Below are 20,258 nucleotides of genomic sequence, written 5' to 3' on the forward strand. Positions count from 1 at the left end.
TGGGGGTGGCTGTGTTACTGGTGGTGGTGGTGGCTGTGTTACTGGTGGTGGTGGTGGTGGGGGTGGCTGTGTTACTGGTGGTGGGGGTGGCTGTGTTACTGGTGGTGGTGGTGGTGGGGGTGGCTGTGTTAATGGTGGTGGTGGGGGTGGCTGTGTTAATGGTGGTGGTGGTGGGGGTGGCTGTGTTACTGGTGGTGGTGGGGGTGGGTGCTAGGGGTGGCTGTGTTACTGGTGGTGGTGGTGGGGGTGGGTGCTAGGGGTGGCTGTGTTACTGGTGGTGGTGGTGGGGGTGGGTGCTAGGGGTGGCTGTGTTACTGGTGGTGGTGGTGGGGGTGGGTGCTAGGGGTGGCTGTGTTACTGGTGGTGGTGGTGGTGGGGGTGGCTGTGTTACTGGTGGTGGGGGTGGTGGTGGTGGGTGCTAGGGGTGGCTGTGTTACTGGTGGTGGTGGTGGTGGTGGGTGCTAGGGGTGGCTGTGTTACTGGTGGTGGTGGTGGTGGGGGGTGGCTGTGTTACTGGTGGTGGTGGTGGTGGGGGTGGCTGTGTTACTGGTGGTGGTGGTGGTGGTGGGTGCTAGGGGTGGCTGTGTTACTGGTGGTGGTGGTGGGGGTGGCTGTGTTACTGGTGGTGGTGGTGGTGGGGGGTGGCTGTGTTACTGGTGGTGGTGGTGGGTGCTAGGGGTGGCTGTGTTACTGGTGGTGGTGGTGGGGGTGGCTGTGTTACTGGTGGTGGGGGTGGTGGTGGTGGGTGCTAGGGGTGGCTGTGTTACTGGTGGTGGTGGTGGTGGGTGCTAGGGGTGGCTGTGTTACTGGTGGTGGTGGTGGTGGGGGTGGCTGTGTTACTGGTGGTGGTGGTGGTGGCTGTGTTACTGGTGGTGGTGGTGGGGGTGGCTGTGTTACTGGTGGTGGTGGTGGTGGTGGTGGCTGTGTTACTGGTGGTGGGGGTGGCTGTGTTACTGGTGGTGGTGGTGGTGGGGGTGGCTGTGTTAATGGTGGTGGTGGTGGTGGTGGTGGGGGGGGGTGCTAGGGGTGGCTGTGTTACTGGTGGTGGTGGTGGTGGGGGGGGGGTGCTAGGGGTGGCTGTGTTACTGGTGGTGGTGGTGGGGGTGCTAGGGGTGGCTGTGTTACTGGTGGTGGTGGTGGGGGGTGCTAGGGGTGGCTGTGTTACTGGTGGTGGTGGTGGTGGTGGTGGTGGTGGCTGTGTTACTGGTGGTGGTGGTGGTGGTGGTGGTGGCTGTGTTACTGGTGGTGGTGGTGGTGGGGGTGGCTGTGTTACTGGTGGTGGTGGTGGTGGTGGTGGGGGGGGGGTGCTAGGGGTGGCTGTGTTACTGGTGGTGGTGGGGGTGGCTGTGTTACTGGTGGTGGTGGTGGTGGTGGCTGTGTTACTGGTGGTGGTGGTGGTGGTGGGGGTGGCTGTGTTACTGGTGGTGGTGGTGGTGGTGGGGGGTGGCTGTGTTACTGGTGGTGGTGGTGGGGGTGGCTGTGTTACTGGTGGTGGTGGGGGTGGCTGTGTTACTGGTGGTGGTGGTGGTGGGGGTGGCTGTGTTACTGGTGGTGGTGGTGGGGGTGGCTGTGTTACTGGTGGTGGTGGTGGTGGGGGGGGTGCTAGAGGTGGCTGTGTTACTGGTGGGGGTGGCTGTGTTACTGGTGGTGGTGGTGGTGGGGGTGGCTGTGTTACTGGTGGTGGTGGTGGGGGTGGCTGTGGGGGTGGCTGTGTTACTGGTGGTGGTGGTGGTGGGGGGGGGTGCTAGAGGTGGCTGTGTTACTGGTGGGGGTGGCTGTGTTACTGGTGGTGGGGGGTGCTAGGGGTGGCTGTGTTACTGGTGGTGGTGGTGGGTGCTAGGGGTGGCTGTGTTACTGGTGGTGGTGGTGGTGGTGGCTGTGTTACTGGTGGTGGTGGTGGGGGGTGCTAGGGTGGCTGTGTTACTGGTGGTGGTGGTGGGTGCTAGGGGTGGCCGTGTTACTGGTGGTGGTGGTGGTGGCTGTGTTACTGGTGGTGGTGGGTGCTAGGGGTGGCTGTGTTACTGGTGGTGGTGGTGGTGGTGGGCGGTGCTAGGGGTGGCTGTGTTGGTGGTGGTGGTGGTGGGCGGTGCTAGGGGTGGCTGTGTTACTGGTGGTGGTGGTGGGCGGTGCTAGGGGTGGCTGTGTTACTGGTGGTGGTGGTGGTGGTGGGGGTGGCTATGTTACTGGTGGTGGTGGGGGTGGTGGTGGTGGTGGTGGGGGTGGCTGTGTTACTGGTGGTGGTGGCTGTGTTACTGGTGGTGGTGGGGGTGGCTGTGTTACTGGTGGTGGTGGTGGTGGCTGTGTTACTGGTGGTGGTGGTGGTGGTGGGGGTGGCTGTGTTACTGGTGGTGGTGGGGGTGGCTGTGTTACTGGTGGTGGTGGTGGTGGCTGTGTTACTGGTGGTGGTGGTGGTGGGGGTGGCTGTGTTACTGGTGGTGGTGGCTGTGTTACTGGTGGTGGTGGTGGTGGTGGGGGTGGCTGTGTTACTGGTGGTGGTGGGGGTGGCTGTGTTACTGGTGGTGGTGGTGGTGGTGGTGGGGGTGGCTGTGTTACTGGTGGTGGTGGGGGTGGGGGTGGCTGTGTTACTGGTGGTGGTGGCTGTGTTACTGGTGGTGGTGGGTGCTAGGGGTGGCTGTGTTACTGGTGGTGGTGTTAGGGGTGGCTGTGTTACCTGTAAATCCATACTGCATACATAAATTCTGTAGAAAACATTAGTACTAAGACTACTGTCTACTAAACACTATATTAAACACTAAATACTGTCAATGATAGAAAATATTTTTGTATGATATATTTAACATTCAAGCTGTTATAATGTTTGATACTTTAACAACGGACCAGAGAAACTTAACTCTGAACACAAAGGCAAGAAACACTGATCGCATTAGATACCTAACACTGCACCAGACGACACTTACACTGAACCTGCTGAGACTTTACACTGAAGACACTTACACTGACCGAGGAGTGCAGAAATGACCCACTGGAAGGACCTGTCAGCACTGTACAGGAAGCCAGACCAGGTAAGACCAGTGTTTTGAGAAGAATGAGGCAAGGCTATTGGCTCCCGACACCTGCAAAGGACGAGTCAAGTTGCAGTTGCTAATTTATGTACATGACACACACACGCACATACATGTTAACTGTATGCAAATTTAATGTTCTAAGAGTTGTTTCAGCAGCATGGAAGGTTTTAACTGATCTAATTCTAAGTAAACATTGAAATATCTGTAATCTCTAGCTTCTCAACATCCTGTTGGCTTTATATAAATTATAAGAAATTTACCCATGTTGGAGATGGAAAGTATGACTAGATGCACTGGCCAACATGTCTATCTACATGTATTCTGTATTCGCAGGAAACAATACAGACTGACTTTACTATTGCAATTATTAAAAACATACAAATTATAGATTATTTCAGATTTGGCAAAAACTAAGAAAAGCCCAAAGATATGAAAGCTGCATTATTAAAAGATATGATAACTTGTAATAATAGGTATTTGTATGGTCAGCACAGTAACCGGACCAGACAATGTGATATAGTCATTGTGTGAATTCGCCTTGCCTATAGGCACATCTGGCAGGTTAGTGAGGCTGAGCCACTACCAGAATATTAAGCTTGTAAACTGCGACAAACCGTCAAGCCATTCACTTGAACACTACAATACTCCTATCCAATGACGATAGAGTCCTATCTGCCTGACACTGCCATTAAATTCCAGTTTCTCATCAACTAGATCTATTGCAATAGAAATACCAGCATCCCAAACCAATTTTAATGACTACCTCTTACGCAGAGGTAGTCCCTGTACCTAACTCCAACTAATTTTTCAGATATTAATGAAAATTGCTTCAAAGTAAGTAGAGTACCCTTGCTGAGATACCAACCTTGCTTTACAAAAAAGGCTCAAGATTTTTTAGCTCCGACCATTGCAGTGATCTACAACAAATCACTAATTCCGAAATTTCCCGGTATTATAAAAAAAGCAAGAGTAATCACAGTCCAGTAGTGGTCTCACTGAAGGCAACAATTTCAAACCAATATCAATCCGGCCCACCTTGTCTAAAATATTTGAAGAGTTAATCTACAAGCAGCTCTAAGACATGAGTTATATTCGTACATCGGGTGTATGATAACCTCATAATATTGTTGTACAGACAAGTTCCATTCCTGGTCTTATAATATATTTAACTTGAATGGATGGTGGCAGCAACCTTCTACAACTTTCTATCTTTCTACTATTCTAGCAACTTTACTTCCTACTTTACTACTTTCCTCCTTTATCTCATCCTCTTCCCTCTCATTCTAATCTCTCCCTTTCCCCTGACCATACTACTCACACCTCCCAACCTCCCTCACCCTATGAGTTTTTCCTCCCTATTCTTCCGTTCATTTCCATTTTCCTTTTTTTCAAACCTTATCCATTTCCGATACGTAACAGCCCTGGTGGATGCCACTAACCTGAAGGTAAGGGGGCAAGACATGGTGGCCCTGGTGGATGACACTAACCTGAAGGTAAGGGGGCAAGACATGGTGGCCCTGGTGGATGACACTAACCTGGGGTACGGGGCAAGACATGGTGGCCCTGGTGGATGACACTAACCTTGGGGGTACGGGGCAAGACATGGTGGCCCTGGTGGATGACGCATATAGCCACAAGGATGACCACGAGGGCAGCAAGCAGCAACAACCACAGCTGCCAAACGAAACACACAATTACTGCAACCTTATCTCCATTTACCCGTCTGAAATTTAAATAATTTATTCATAAATGTGTACATTCATAGTTGGACTAGTTTACACAAATTTACAGTAAATTTATTAGTAAAACTACAGAATGGACGGTCTTAAATAGGCTACTGTGGAAGACTGGAGACCTGCATAAGCACACACGGCTTCACTAGAGGAGGAGGTACTGCCAACTGCATAGTAACATCACTAGGAACAGTTAACTCGGGTCTGGCTATAGTGATTTTCATTTGATCTAGAAAAAACAGTCACGCAAGCCCGCATACACGTTAATCAAAAAAGGTGTCGGGGGAAAACTGCCAGTATGGAATCAAGACTTGTCACAGGTATGTCAGATTGAAGCTGTAAGGTCAAGTGTCAGACTACTATTTGCAGGAGAATGAGTCCACCCTGAGCAGCCGTGGAGTGAGGACGTGTACCGGTCCTCCGTGACTGCTGGGGTTGTTTGCCATTTTGGTCGCCAGGTGGTATTGCCTACCTGGCTGCGTGCTGACGTGGCAGTTCTGACATGGGGGACCTTCACATTCCTGTTCTACGTGTGAATTCCGTGGGACTGGAGTTCTCGTGTAAGGCTGGTTATCCAGCCATTGAGTTGGTGATGTGCGACATGCTTCGTGTCCCGGTGGAGGCTGTCTACGGAGTTGAGCTTGCTACGGCCCACCGGGTGATTATCAAGTTCGTGAGGGAGGAGTAGTATCGGGACTTCCTCCGTCGGTACGAAGGGCGTTCATTGTCGTTGCCGGATGGCGCCGGCTCTGTTGCGGTCTTGGACCGCAGTGGTGCCCTGACTTATGTCAGTGTACATGGTGCGCCCCTGGAGTTCCCTGAAGACCTTCTCCGGCGCTACTTCGGGTGGTATGGTGCAGTCATCAGTGTGCGGGTGAACACGCTTTCCTCGGGGAAGTATGCTGGGAAGCGGACGAATGTCCGTACCTTAGGTATGCGCCTGCGGTCAGATATCCCATCTTCTGTCCGGCTGCTACTACGTTCGGGTGTATTATGCCCGGCAGCCCCGTACCTGTTTCCGATGTGGCCAGTTAGGGCATCAGGCTGCCGGGTGCTCTGAGGCCCCTGCTGCACCTGTCAACTTGTTCCGGGAAGAGTATTTTCCGCCGCTCCCTCAGGGCGTGGATTCCGGAGATGAAGAGGGGCAGGTCCCGTTCGCTGCTGATGCGGCCCCCCCCTGCGTCACCCGACGTGCCCCCGGTGGTTGCTGTCCCTCCTCCGGGTGTTCCGGTGGCTCCTGTCGCTGGTCAATTTGCTGTGCCAGTTGCTCCCGAGGGTCTTCCGGATGGTCTCTGCGAGTCGTCTTCATCTTCCTCGTCTCCTGCTGATGCGCCTGGCCCTGCGTCCTCGCCAGTTGTTACGGCTGCGGAGCGTCCTATTGTGTGCGGCCCGGTTCCTTCTGTGGTTGAGGCTGCTGCCGTACTGCGACGGGCGTCGGTTCGCACGGCTTGTGAAGCCCGTGGTTCTGGGTCCGCCTCCGGCGGTGAGGATGTGCGGCCGTTGCCCAAGCGTTCCAGGCGTTCTTCTACTGCTTGGGCTGATGTGGCGGTTCCGGGCGCTTCGCGCTCTACGTCGCTGGTGGTTGCTGACGTCCATGTGCCTGCTGATGATAATGGTTGTGCGTATGATTTACTTCCTGTTCTTTCTCCTGCAGAAGGTTCTCCGAAGTGGGGGGGGGTGGTCGCTCCTACGGACGTGGGTGGTGAGGGTTCTGGTGCGAGCCGAAGCCTCAAGCTGGTGCTGAAGAAGGATGCCAAGCGTGGGGGGTCCCTGCAGGTGCAACGTCCGGTGGTTGACGCGGGGCCCTGTGAGGCAGCCGAAGAGGCTCCCAGTGCGCTGCCCATTGCCCGGCCTCGTGGTAAGGAGCCCCTCCCTCTCGTCTTGGCCTCCGGCGTGGTGCATGATGCTCGGAATCCTTTGCAGTTTGACATTGTTGACCGCGTGCATCCTGTTCCGTGGTGCCCTTCTTCCATCTGAGTTCAGCGGGCTCGGTGTTTTATTGTGGGTGTGCCGGAGTTGATGCCTGATCCTCGTACGGTTCACAATGAACCTGTTCCGGATGACGTCATGTTACTTTGGGAGGCGTATTGTGTTCAATTCCCGGTGACGGAGTGGCCGGATAAGTATGAGCATTTTGAGTAGTCTGTGTGCTTGCTGTGTGTTTGGTGTGTGATTGGACTTATGGTTTGTTTGCGTTGTGTTGTACCTATTGTGCGCCCTTCAGGCCGGTGTTGGGTTTGTTCTACTGACCGTTGTTTTGTTGTATATATTGTATTTCTGTTACCCTCCTGTCCGGTATTGTTGTTTCTTTTTCCTGTGTTCCATTGTGTTTATGCTCATTGTTATGTTTTTGTTGTCGGCCCTTCAGGCCGGTATTTAGTGTATTTGTATTTCTTTGTTTTGTGCTTTTGTATTTTTTGTTATGTCTGTTTGTTCTTGGTTTATTATTTTATTGTATTTGTTTTATTGTATTTATTTGCATGTTCGCATGTAAAAATAAAATATTTGCACGAGAATGGTACTCCACAGAGGAGGCCTTAACCCTAGTCTTTTTAACATCCACATGGAAAACCTCTTTTCCATGACATTTACAGGAAGGATTAATTTGCTAATTTAGTATTAGTCGTCACGGGTCCTTCAAGTTTTAATAAAACATCCCGACAGGCACCTATGCATACAAGATCATTTACAAATGATCTTCATTATATTACTCGATATCAATTGTCCACGTCAAAGAGCGGGACACAGTTAAGAATGTTTAACATTCATGCCGTTCGTTCCCTAGTTGACGACGCAGCGCCTGCCTTTCTCTCATAACCAGCGGACGAAGGTTGAGGTTATTCAAAATGATGCAATGCGAGTCATAACGGGGGCTCACAGCTCTAATATAATACTAAGCTTATGACTCAAACTAACATCGGCTGAAATAGGGATAAAAGATCATGCTGCAGGCATAGTGACCAAGACTTACTAGAGATATAAACTGTTTACTTAAAAAATAATCAATCGCGCACTAACTCGGGGGATGACAGCTTCCAACACTAACGGGTGGACCTACTGTGCAATAAACACTATCAATATATTTTAAATAAGTGAAATAAAAAGAGGGTGTCGACAAAATTCACGCAGACTTATGCAAGCCCCTTGGGAATCGTTGCCAGCAGACTAACATTATGGCTCTTGAAACAAAAACAAAAATTCAGACAAACCCCCATCTTTTACACCTCATTACACAGATGAATGCTGGAAGGAAGCTTAGTATCTGACATCTTCACATACTGCACACACGGATCCTTAGACCAGCAGAGACAAATCTGTAGCTGTTAAGCCAAGAAATTCCGTAGTTAGTTGGAGACTGAAATGGGTGCTCAATTTTAGATGCTAGCTATGCAAAAAGCTTTGGAACATGGTATAGCTAAACACGATTTGTCAACACGTTATCATACACAGACTCGAGAACTGCCACAGAAGCCTTGGAACAAGAACACTTACGTGACAACATCCATCTGGCCATAAATGTTACAGCATTAATGCAAACACTCAAACGCCAAGGTCGCCCAATACTTATCAACTGGGTGCAAAGTCGTGTAGGAATACCAGAAAATTACAATGCAGATAAAGCTGTAGAACTTCACTAAGAGGGGGGGAGGGGGGAATGTAGACATTTATATACCACAGAGGTTAGCGCAGATTAAGAAAATAGCTACAGATAGAGCAATGCAGAAACCGTACAATAGAAAACAAGTGCATTGACACCGCATAAACCTTGGATACTCATGTGCACGGGGAATAGGTTTACAGGTTTCCGAGGAAGAGAGGAGCTCAACACTGGAGAATGCCCAACAGACCAATGGAACATTACCTAACACAGTGCAGAGTTACAAAGACAAAAAAACGACTAGCTTGTGTTGACCATCTGCAGGTAAAATACATAACCACCACCAACACCAGCCTTCAAATTCAAATAGTATTCAAGTTCTTCCCCCATGCCTCTCTCCTACCCACTTCGTTAATGTCATCTTCAATAGGGATTAGGTTTCATCTGAATTTGAACAATGAAATTTTTTAGAAGAAAATGTAATTGCAACGTCGAGGTAGTATTATAAATATTTACCACGTATTGACTCTTAAAATTTCACTTATTGTTTTGAAAACCTACTTAAAAATAAATAACTCGTGTCTTGGAGATACAAAAATGTGACATTCTACACTGACTCAACGCTAATACGCTATAAACGTTATAACTAAAAGCACATGAATGCTGGACTTACCTCGGGGTCAAAGGGTTTGAAGAAGCCGGCCATGTCTGACTCGATGACAGGTCGCTTGTATGCGACAGAGAACTCGTCCAGGATGAGAGGGTAACTGAAGTCTACGGCCCTGGCGCGGTTGTCAGTGATGGAGTACACTCCCGCTGACATCTCCGCTTCCTGAATCACATAAAACACATTTTAAGCTGGTTTTTTTACTATTGGGGATGATGTACATGCAACTATGGTGACATTTTCACTCAAAACTATGAAGCATAAAATCCTGTCAGAAACATGTGAATGTATAGGAAATACGATATAAGATTTAATTACAATGGGTTATTTCGTATCCCAGATTCGTTGTTTGTATTTATTTAAAAATTATAATTCAAAATAATATGCACAAAAACGTGAATTAAATTTAAAAAAAAAGTTAATCATCAATTGAACAACAGGACCACCACCAGCCTGATCCACTCGTCCTCATACTAGCTAGTATGAGGGAGGGTGGATATCCTGATGCACCCTCTCTCATACTAGCCTGACTCTCCCGTCCCCATACCCCCCTCCCTCCACCACCCGACCAAGGACTTACCCGTCGGTTAAGCATCCCCAGGGAACCAGTCCACGTTCCGTTGGGCAGTTCCAGTCCCCAGTCGGAGTCCGGCGCCCGCACCATCCGGTAACTGGCGACAGGAGGGGTCAAGATAGTCAGAGAATCCTTTCCTTAACAAGGTAATGCAAGACATGTTGAAGCAGGTGAGGCAAGGTAAAACTGGTATACAAACGCAGCAACTCGTGCAAGAAGTGAAGCAAGAGCCGAGACACCGTACCAGAAAGATAGATGATGGGCGATAATATCTATGACATCCTTGGCGCACCCAGTCACCCCGTAAGGTGGTACAGTGCTCTCAAACACTGTAAATGGTTGCCACTGTAGAGGGAGGGAGGAGAGAAAAAGAATTAGAGGGAGGGAGGGAGAGAGAGAGGGAAGGGGAGAAGGAGAGGGGGAAAATGAAAACGGAGAACTTGAGTTCTTTGGATCAAGCTTGACTTTCAGCTTATATAACAGCTAAATCCTACCATGCAACTTTTTATCCTGCATTTAATATAAAGTTGCTTTTAAACACAAAATATAATTGATTAATCTGACCAAGTTACTCTTGAATTTGATTCTGAAATGAACACCAAATCCTTAACTTAAGCTTCAAGTTTAAACAGCTTAAAGTTTAAGTGTGAGTGCGAACCTTAACAGCTTAAACATTAGCGTGGAACTTTACCAAACTAACGACGAGTGTGAGGCAGCTGGAGGCGTTCCCAGCGACCATCCTTGCTGCCAGGCGGTGCTTCGCTGTACAGGGCCATGTACGAAATGAGGCAGGAGGGTTGATGCCACCCACATGTCGGGTACCCCACCATCCGACACCACCACCACCACCATCTCCTCCCCAAAACCCCACTAGCCCCTGCCTCTTAATTCCGATTTTCTCATTTCCTTCTACCCCTGCGAGCGCCGCCTCCCACCCTGTTCATTTTTTTAAGGGGGGTAATGGGCATCGCTCGAAAAAATAGGATCAGTCAATTTGCGTGCTGTAAATGGTTTGCATTGATCGCGGGAGGAGTGCGGACGAGAGAGCACTGTGGGAATATTTCTCGAAGGTCAAATGGCCTTCATCAAAAGCCTTTAACTATAAGCTTTACATGTGGCCTCAAAACACTGAAATGATCGTGTTGAACTCTCAACTCTTCCTACGTCTCTGACGTATTTAACCCTCGGCCACAGAGATCAATTTTGTTTACTATTATATATAGACACATATTAGTTATAACTGGTTGTAACAAACTTGTAATTAAATTTATTTAATCTGAAATAAATGAACCACACATACGATAAATCTAAATACCTACTATACGCTGACAAACGTATATAGAGTTTAAAACACGAATGATCAGAAATGCAAAGCCATATGAAGAATATGCATCAGAATACGAGCACATTGTTGGGAGATTTTTGTGTGTGTTGGCGGATTTGTATTTTTTTTTTTTTTGTAATTCTCTGTCCGCCAGACCGAAAACCGTCTTATTGATCCATTTAATTTAAACGACAATATTTTTATATTCTGAAATCTAGGTGATATTTGGGACCTATCTGTTCAAATAAATGCATAAAAAAAGGTCATTGGACGGAAATAACTTGGTCTACCAATGACTTAACAGTAACAGTCTGGTATCCGTTTAGTCAGAGTACTGGACTTGTCAAGGTGTTCATCCCTGTCAGTATAAGGTTTGAACCTTTCACGAGAGGATCTCTCTGATCCAATCTGCTTGTTGTTCATACAAGTTTCTGTGATATATACATATCCATAAAGGAGGTCAATTGTGATAACATCCTGTAGGATAGACCAGTCTTTCCCCAAGACCTGTCACTCTTACAATGACAGTCCCTAGTGACCTAACTTTAAGTAAGTAATTATCAAAAGAAGGCACCAAACCGGGAAGGCTATGTGACCTAACTTTAGCTGCTTTTATAAATTATTGGAGTACGTAATATTTTTAATACACTTTAGTAATATTTAAGCTTTATAAATATTTGAGAACGCACTTTGCACCACCGCCAAAATTCCCCCAATCAGGACATTTTGCACGTAACAAGATTAACACTATACAAATTGATCAAATTATACGTCTTACTGTGTCTCCGACCCTCTAAGACAGAGTGCGCTTTTCTGAATAATTAAGGCTTGCTCTGTCTGACCCTATTCCTTTCTCTTTGGACAGCCATTGTGAGCTGTCTGTCATAGGCATTAGAGGGTTTTGCACGCACTGCTTAACACATCCTCTGCAACCGTTGCAACCTCCTCCAACCCTGCTAATATGCTAACTGGTGTGACATTTGCACAAGAGGTAGTCATAGTCAAAGCGAGAATAAAACAGTAACACACATTCAGGTCACTGATGGCTCTCTGATGGTGCCAAGAAGGTCCGTTAGAGTGAGTGCATTTGAATATATTTAAATTTTCCCATTTCGCTTTATTTACGATCAACTCTGAGCTACTGCCGCGCTACTCCGGCGAGTCTCAGGGGTACCGCAGGCTGTCATGACGGTACTCACTGATTCTTGACTACAGTTCTCAACCATTAACATTTTATTTACCAATTCATTTCTTCAACTGGGATAATTTTTAGACTCGCTCCCCCCTCTCGACCTTCACTCGTCCACTTGCCTGCTCATCATTATACACCCCACACCCACCGCTGGCACTCGGGCAAGAAAACACGGGTTAAAAAATGCTTTGATACGTTTAGAAAGGAGAACTATATGCACCGACAGCATAAAACACCCACTAGAGAGTGTGGCATTATAATTCGAGTTGCCCGAAACACTGTGCGTATTAGTGGTTTTAGGCATTGTATGTACTAGCTCTGGTTGATACCTGGTTGATGGGGTTCTGGGAGGAGTTCTAATCCCCAAGCCCGGCCCGGGGCCAGACTTTACTTGTGAGAGTTTGGTCCACCAGGCTGTTGCTTGGAGCGGCCCGCAGGCCCACATACCCACCACAGCCCGGTTGGTCCGGCACTCCTTGGAGGAAACAATCTAGTTTCCTCTTGAAGATGTCCACGGTTCCAACATTATGTGAATCATGTATGTATGTACTTTTACCTGAATAAACATTTGATTTGAATTGCCATAATTAGGCTGGGATATCGATATCTATGGCAGGTGGCAGGAGGTAATGACTCCCTCAATGGTGAATGTTTTAACCGAGCTATGTGAACAAGAGCCGAGACATACTCCAGCACTGTCTCTGACTGCCCCGTTATCAATTATTTCAGACCAAATGGTATGAGGTACTTTAAGCTCTGTAACTACTTCATACACTCAGGAATATTCAAGATATTCTTGTGCTTTACCCACAGTTTGCTAGTAGATTATGCTCGCATTTTATACTCCTAATTCCATGTATGAAAAAGCATGATGCGAGATGGGATTATTGGATAAACTCTGAGCTAGTCTTATCTACACCTCGTTCTGACAGTTCCTGCGACGGCGCTGGAACCAATCGTATTGGCGTTTGCCTTTCCATTTGAGACTTTCGGCGCCGTGTAGAGGGTGTAATCTGCTGCATGGGTAACAGCTTCTCCCCCATATCAACCTACCCTAGCTTTGCGCCCTGGAGAGACCACTCCAGACCGACAACCAGAGCCCAACACCATAGTCACCCGAGACTGATGTTTGCCTACTACTACGATTCCACACATCACAATAAGCACCTACTTAAGCTCATTAACTATGAAATTCGAGGTCTTTAAACTATACCCGATCCTAACTTTCTCAACAAGACACCAATATTACCGGTGATAGTCTACACGCACGTATGTAGTCATTAACATGACCGCTCCCACTCTTCCATTAACCATACAAGTGCCACAAGGCACCGTTTTAGGACTTTGTGTTTTATATACATAGATTTTTTTGTTACAAACATTTGAAAAGTCCCAAATGCCTAACAAAAGAAAGCGGCAAACCCCCCCCCCCAAAAAAAAAAATAAGCGGCAAAAGCCCCCTTAAAAAAAGCAGCAAAAGCACCCCCCCCCAAAAAAAGCGGCAAAAGCACCCCCAAAAAAGCGGCAAAAGCCCCCCCAAAAAGGGGGCAAAAGCCCCCCAAAAAAGCTGCAAAAGCCCCCCAAAAAAGGGGCAAAAGCCCCCCCCCGCCCAAAAAAGCGGCAAAAGGCCCCCCCCCAAAAAAAGCGGCAAAAGCCCCCCCCCCCCAAAATGTAGCAAAAGCCCCTCCACCCCAAAAAAAGCGGCAAAAGCCCCTCCCCCCAAAAAAAAACGGCAAAACGCCCCCCCCTAAAAAAATGCAGCAAAAGTTCCCCCCCCCCCAAGAAAAAAGCAGCAAAAGCCCCTCCCCCCAAAAAAAGCGGCAAAAGCCCCTCCCCCCCAAAAAAGCGGCAAAAGCCCCTCCCCCCCAAAAAAAGCGGCAAAAGCCCCCCCCCAAAAAGCGGCAAAAGCCCCCCCCATAAAAAGCGGCAAAAGCCCCCCTCAAAAAAAAAGCGGGAAAAGCCCCCCTCAAAAAAGCAGCTAAAGCCCCCCCTCAAAAAAGCAGCAAAATCCCCCCCCCCCTCAAAAATGCGGCAAAAGCCCCCCACCCAAAAAAACAGCAAAAGCCCCCCACCCAAAAAAGCGGCACCCCAAAAAAAAAACAGCGGCAAAAAGCCCCCCCCCACCAAAAAAAAAGCAGAAAAAGGCCAACCAAAAAAATAAGCAAATGCCCCCTCTCCCCCCCCAAAAAAAAGCGGCAAAAGCCTCCACCCCCCAAAAAAAAGTGGCAAATGCCTCCCCCCCAATAAAAGAGCGGCAAAAGCACCCCCAATAAAAGAGAGGCAAAAGCCCCCACCCAAAAAAAGCGGCAAAGCCCCCCAAAAAAGCGGCAACCCCCCCCCAAAAAAACGGCAAAAGCCCTCCCCCCCAAAAAAGCGGCAAAAGCCCCCCCTCAAAAAAAAAAAACGGCAAAAGCCTCCCTAAAAAAGCGCCAAAAGCCCCCCCTCACCCAAAAAAAGCAGCAAAAGACCCCCCCCAAAAAAAATTTGTGAAAGCCCCCCCAAAAAGCGGCAAAAGCTCCCCTCCCTCAAAAAAGCAGCAAAAGCCCCCCTCAAAAAAGCAGCAAAAGCCCCCCCTCAAAAAAGCAGCAAAAGCCCCCCCCCCTCAAAAAAGCAGCAAAAAAGCTCCCCCCTCAAAAAAGCAGCAAAAGCCCCCCCTCAAAAAAGCAGCAAAAGCCCCCCCCTCAAAAAAGCAGCAAAAAAGCCCCCCTCAAAAAAGCAGCAAAAAAGCCCCCCCTCAAAAATGCAGCAAAAGCCCCCCTCAAAAAAGCGGCAAAAGCCCCCCACCCAAAAAAGCGGCAAAAGCCCCCCACCCAAAATAGCGGCAAAGGCCCCCCCTCAAAACAGCAGTAAAAAGCCCCCCTCTAAAAAGCAGCTAAAGCCCAACCAAAAAAATAAGCAAAAGCCCCCCTCTCCCCCTAAAAAAGCGGCAAAAGCCCCCCCCACCCCAAAAAAACGGCAAAAGCCCCCCCCCACCCAAAAAAACGGCAAAAGCCCCCCCAACCCAAATAAAGCGGCAAAAGCCCCCCCACCCAAAAAAGGCGGCAAAAGCCCCCCCCCCCACCCAAAAAAGCGGGAAAAGCCCCCCCACCCAAAAAAACGGCAAAAGCCCCCCCACCCAAAAAAACGGCAAAAGCCCCCCCCCACCCAAAAAAAGCGGCAAAAGCCCCCCCCCCACCCAAAAAAGGCGGCAAAAGCCCCCCCACCCAAAAAAGGCGGCAAAAGCCCCCATCCAAAAAAAAGCGGCAAAAGCCCCCCCACCCAAAAAAGCGGCAAAAGCCCCCCCACCCAAAAAAGCGGCAAAAGCCCCCCTCTCCCCCTAAAAAAGCGGCAAAAGCCCCCCCCACCCAAAAAAACGGCAAAAGCCCCCCCCACCCAAAAAAACGGCAAAAGCCCCCCCCCCCCACCCAAAAAAGCGGCAAAAGCCCCCCCACCCAAAAAAGGCGGCAAAAGCCCCCCCACCCAAAAAAGCGGCAAAAGCCCCCCCCACCCAAAAAAGGCGGCAAAAGCCCCCCCCACCCAAAAAAGCGGCAAAAGCCCCCCCACCCAAAAAAGCGGCAAAAGCCCCCCTCTGCCCCTAAAAAAGCGGCAAAAGCCCCCCCACCCAAAAAAACGGCAAAAGCCCCCCCCACCCAAAAAAACGGCAAAAGCCCCCCCACCCAAATAAAGCGGCAAAAGCCCCCCACCCAAAAAAGGCGGCAAAAGCCCCCCCCACCCAAAAAAGCGGCAAAAGCCCCCCACCCAAAAAAACGGCAAAAGCCCCCCCCACCCAAAAAAAGCGGCAAAAGCCCCCCCACCCAAAAAGGCGGCAAAAGCCCCCCCCATCCAAAAAAGCGGCAAAAGCCCCCCCCCCCACCCAAAAAAGGCGGCAAAAGCCCCCCCACCCAAAAAAGCGGCAAAAGCCCCCCACCCAAAAAAGCGGCAAAAGCCCCCCCACCCAAAAAAGCGGCAAAAGCCCCCCCACTCAAAAAAGCGGCAAAAGCCCCCCACCCAAAAAAGCGGCAAAAGCCCCCCACCCAAAAAAGCGGCAAAGCCCCCCCCTCAAAACAGCAGTAAAAAGCCCCCCCCCAAAAAAAAAAGCAGCAAAAGCCCAACCAAAAAAATTAACAAAAGCCCCCCTCTCCCCCTAAAAAAGCGGCAAAAGCCCCCCCCCCAAAAAAAGCGGCAAAAGCCTCCCCCAAAATAAGTGGAAACCCCCGCCCCCCCCCCCAAATAAAAGAGCAGCAAAAGCACCCCCAATAAAAGAGCGGCAAAAGCCCCCCCCGAAAAAAAAGCGGCAAAGACCCCAAAAAAAGTGGCAACCCCCCCAAAAAAAAGCTGCAAAAGCCCCCCCCCCCAGAAAGCGGCAAAAGCTCTCCCCCCCCCCCACCCCAAAAAAAAAAATATCCCAAACGCCCAACAAAAATCGTGCCAAACAACCAACAAAATAATCCAAAATGGAAAAAAAACTAATATTTATTTACCTGGTGGTCACTAACCTTAGTGGAATCTAGGAGGACAGGAAGCCGGCGGCTTGTCGACGGTCCTTATAACGCTTAAAGTCTAAAGCAAATGGGCAGTCCTGGTGGTGAAGTGGTAACACTCGCCACGGCGTCTCCACGAGTGTTTTGGCCTGGGTTCGTATCCTGGCCGGGGAGGATTTACTGGGCACCAATCCTTAACTGTAGCCTCTGTTTACCCAACAGTAAAACTATTGCGACCCCCTCTGTAGTATTGTTTTCTTTTGTGTTGTGTTGTTCTTGTAGTTCACCTTCCGTTGAATGTTGCCGGGGATGTAGTAAATACACAGGTGTACTTCTTGGCATTAGTAGTTGTGGTAGAATAATTATCCAGCACACCAGGGTCCTGAGGTCTTGCCTCTAGCTAGGTCTGTGAGGTACTGACTTACTTAGGCAGTCTCCGTGGTGTAGTGGTAAGACGCTCGCCTGGCGTTCCGCGAGCGCTATGTCATGGGTTCGTATCCTGGCCGGGGAGGATTTACTGGGCGCAATTCCTTAACTGTAGCCTCTGTTTAACGCAACAGTAAAATGTGTACTTGGATGAAAAAACGATTCTTCGCGGCAGGGAATCGTATTCCAGGGACCATAGGATTAAGGACTTGCCCGAAACGCTACGCGTACTAGTGGCTGTACAAGAATGTAACAACTCTTGTATATATCTAAAAAAAAAAAAAAAAAAAAAAAAAAAAAAAAAAAAAAAAAAAAAAACTTACTAGAAAGGCGGCTACTGCCTGCTCTGATGAATGACGTCATGAGGCTCACTGGCCACCGGATTGGCTGCTCACCAACCGACATAGAATTTAAAGGCTAATAAAATAGGTACCTGGTTGTTAAACGAGTTGCCGGGTCGTATTCCGGGAAATATTAGGATTAAGGTCCTGCCCGAAACGCTATGCGTGCTAGTGGCTGTACAAGAATGAAACAACTCTTGTATATATAAGTAATAATAATAATAATAATAACCTATATAAATAAAAATGGAAATGTTCGTTTGTGCAAACCGATAATCTCCGGTTTATCTCCGATAAACCGGATAATTAATCTCCGGTTAATCTCCGAAAGTTCTTCACCGATTGCTTTGAAATTTTCACATAACGTTCCATTCGTATCCGAGCAGGTTTATATATACATACTATATAGATGTCACGTCTGTGACGGTAAAAAAAAAATGTTTTTTTTTCTGAAAACTGTGTTTTTCATGTGAGGGAAATCTTCAAAACCTCTTTATCGATTGCTTTGAAATTTTGACACAACGTTGCATTCGAATAGGCACGTCTTTTTATATATCTATTATATACATGCCTCACGTGTGACAGGAAAACACATGCTTTTTTTTTTTTAAACAGTGCCATCTGTTGGACGTAAGAGCAACACACACTGTAATTTCCGAACGTTCTTTACCGATTACTATGAAATTTTGAGAACAATGCATTCGAATAGGCGCATCTTTATATATACCTACTATATAGATGCCATCCCTGTGACAGGTAAAAACATGCACTTTTGAAAAACAGTGCCATCTGCTGCACATAAGACCAACACATGCAATACTAAATGTGTTACGATTCCATTTCAATGTTTCCGATTTCATTGATAAACTTAATTTTTATAAATTTCGATATATTTTAATTTTGATTTAATTATCTTGTGTGACATTGCCTTGGAATTGAGCTGTGTTAATAACGTTCATTTCATAAGTTTAAGTATAGATGCCACACCTGTGACAGGTAAAAACATTCTTTCTTTAAGAAACAGCACCATCTGTTGCACGTAAGAGCAACTCTGCGTTGCTATACTAAATAGGTTACGATTCCATTTCAATGTTTCTTATTGCATTGACAAATTGAATTTTCATATATTTCGATTTATTTTCATTTCGATTTAATTATTTTGTGTGACACTGTGTTGTTTACCATACCGTTCATTTCGTGAGTATAGCTTATGTTTTTTTGTTTTGTTTTTTTCATTTCGTTATTTTTAACTTTTTTATATTTCAGTGATGGGAACATCAGATCATTTTGGAATGCATCGGACGAGGGAGTAAGGAATGGTGGGGGGGACGAGGGGACATGAGTGGGGGATGGTGGGATAGACGTGGGGACAGGGGAGGGGGTAATGGTGGGGAGGACGAGGGGAAAGGGGAGTTGGGGATGAGGGGACAGGGGAATAGAGAATGGTGGGGAGGACAAGGGGACAGGGGAGTGAGGAGGATGAAGGGATGGGGGAGGGGTGAATGGAAGGGAGGACGAAGGGACGGGGGAGTGGGAGATGGTTAGGAGCACGAGGGGATGGTGGGGACTACAAAGGGACAGGAAAGGGGGAAATGGTGGGGAGGACAAAGGGACGAGAAAGGGGGGAATGGTGGGGGGGACGAGAAAGGGGGGACTGGGAGACAGGGGAAGGTTGCTGCTGTTCAAAAACGCACATGCGTTGCTGAGCCACAGCAACGCGTGCCCGGGTACAGCTAGTAATAATAATAATTGGGTGCTGGGTACGGCGTGTCGTGCTGTTAGTGGTAATGATTTGGAATGTCCTGTTGGTGGGAAATTTGTGGCTCCCGTCACACAAGTCTAAGTAAAGCTTCCTACACCAAACAACTCAAATTTAAAAAGTTCTAGTTCGCTTTTACTATCACCGTGATAATAGGTCGAAAAGAACAATGAACAATTTTCTTCAAATTTTTTTACAATGTACCTGCTAATTTCTTTTAATTCTGCTACAAATTACCTACTTAAATTTATCTGTTAGATTAAGGACCTGCCCGAAACGCTATGCGTGTTAGTGGCTTTACAAGAATGTGAAATCTTCAATGCTATGTACTCTCATAAAACCCAATATACCTTTTTGTATATATGTAAATATATAAATTCTGCCGACAACCAACTAGTGCCAATTATATAATTGCGTACCCTAAATATTGTTCGTTTTCTTTGATACTTTTAAAAGAAAATGACGTTATCTTAAGATAAACTTTATCATAGTGCGAAATTTTAAGTGATACGATGTCTTAATATTTTGGTTGCTAAAATACTCAAATGTATAATAGTCTCCAAACTTGACACATTTATTGTAAGTGATTCTTTATCATCCTTAATTGCTCTCAGCTCTTTAAGACAGCACTGTAGCATTCTCGTGTCTGAAGCAAGTCACAAATACAAAAAAATACAAATACAAATATTTATTCAGGCAAAGTACAAGGTGAGATACAAAAGTTCATGGATTTATAGATAGAGCTAGTACATACAATGCCTAAAGCCACTATTACGCAAAGCGTTTCGGGATACAACAGTTTAAGTAAGGATAATGTCTTCTCTCAGACATATAATGACCTGATAATACCGTTGAGATGCAAGACTCGTCCTGGCCACATACTCAGACCTTAATAGAACACTCAGGAGAGTGCTAAAGATTTGGTACAAATCTGGTCTGCCCGAAACGCTATGCGTGTTAGTTGTGGTTTTGCAAGAATGCACAAATACCAATCTTGTGTAATCTCACCAAGCTATTGTACCTTCTTGTGAATACATTATTATTATTGCATAAAATACACAAATACATGTGGAGTTTTATCTCACAATTTTTAATGATGGTAACATTCCATTTCATGTGGAGTCCATCTCAAATTGACCTCGAATGCATGATAGAGCT

General features: G+C 47.6%; 1 protein-coding gene across 4 annotated transcripts in view; it reads right to left on the reverse strand.

The window, feature by feature from the left end:
* The window catches only part of LOC123747620 (glutamate receptor ionotropic, kainate 5), a 112,321-nt gene that overhangs the window by 19,745 nt on the left and 72,318 nt on the right, over positions 1 to 20,258 (reverse strand). For 2 of the 4 annotated variants that reach the window (XM_069321772.1, XM_069321773.1), the window contains 4 exons: positions 9,605 to 9,695; positions 9,031 to 9,189; positions 4,610 to 4,700; positions 2,956 to 3,075 (listed from right to left, as the gene is read on the reverse strand). In XM_069321772.1, the coding sequence (XP_069177873.1) occupies positions 2,956 to 3,075; positions 4,610 to 4,700; positions 9,031 to 9,189; positions 9,605 to 9,688 (454 nt within the window). In that variant the 5' untranslated portion in view covers positions 9,689 to 9,695. Of the gene's footprint in view, positions 1 to 2,955; positions 3,076 to 4,609; positions 4,701 to 9,030; positions 9,190 to 9,604; positions 9,696 to 9,842; positions 9,944 to 10,289; positions 10,358 to 20,258 lie in introns of those variants that run through there. The other 2 variants (XM_069321771.1, XM_069321774.1) reach the window with 2 other exon arrangements.

Source organism: Procambarus clarkii, chromosome 10 (assembly GCF_040958095.1).
Source record: "Procambarus clarkii isolate CNS0578487 chromosome 10, FALCON_Pclarkii_2.0, whole genome shotgun sequence".
NCBI lineage: Eukaryota > Metazoa > Arthropoda > Malacostraca > Decapoda > Cambaridae > Procambarus > Procambarus clarkii.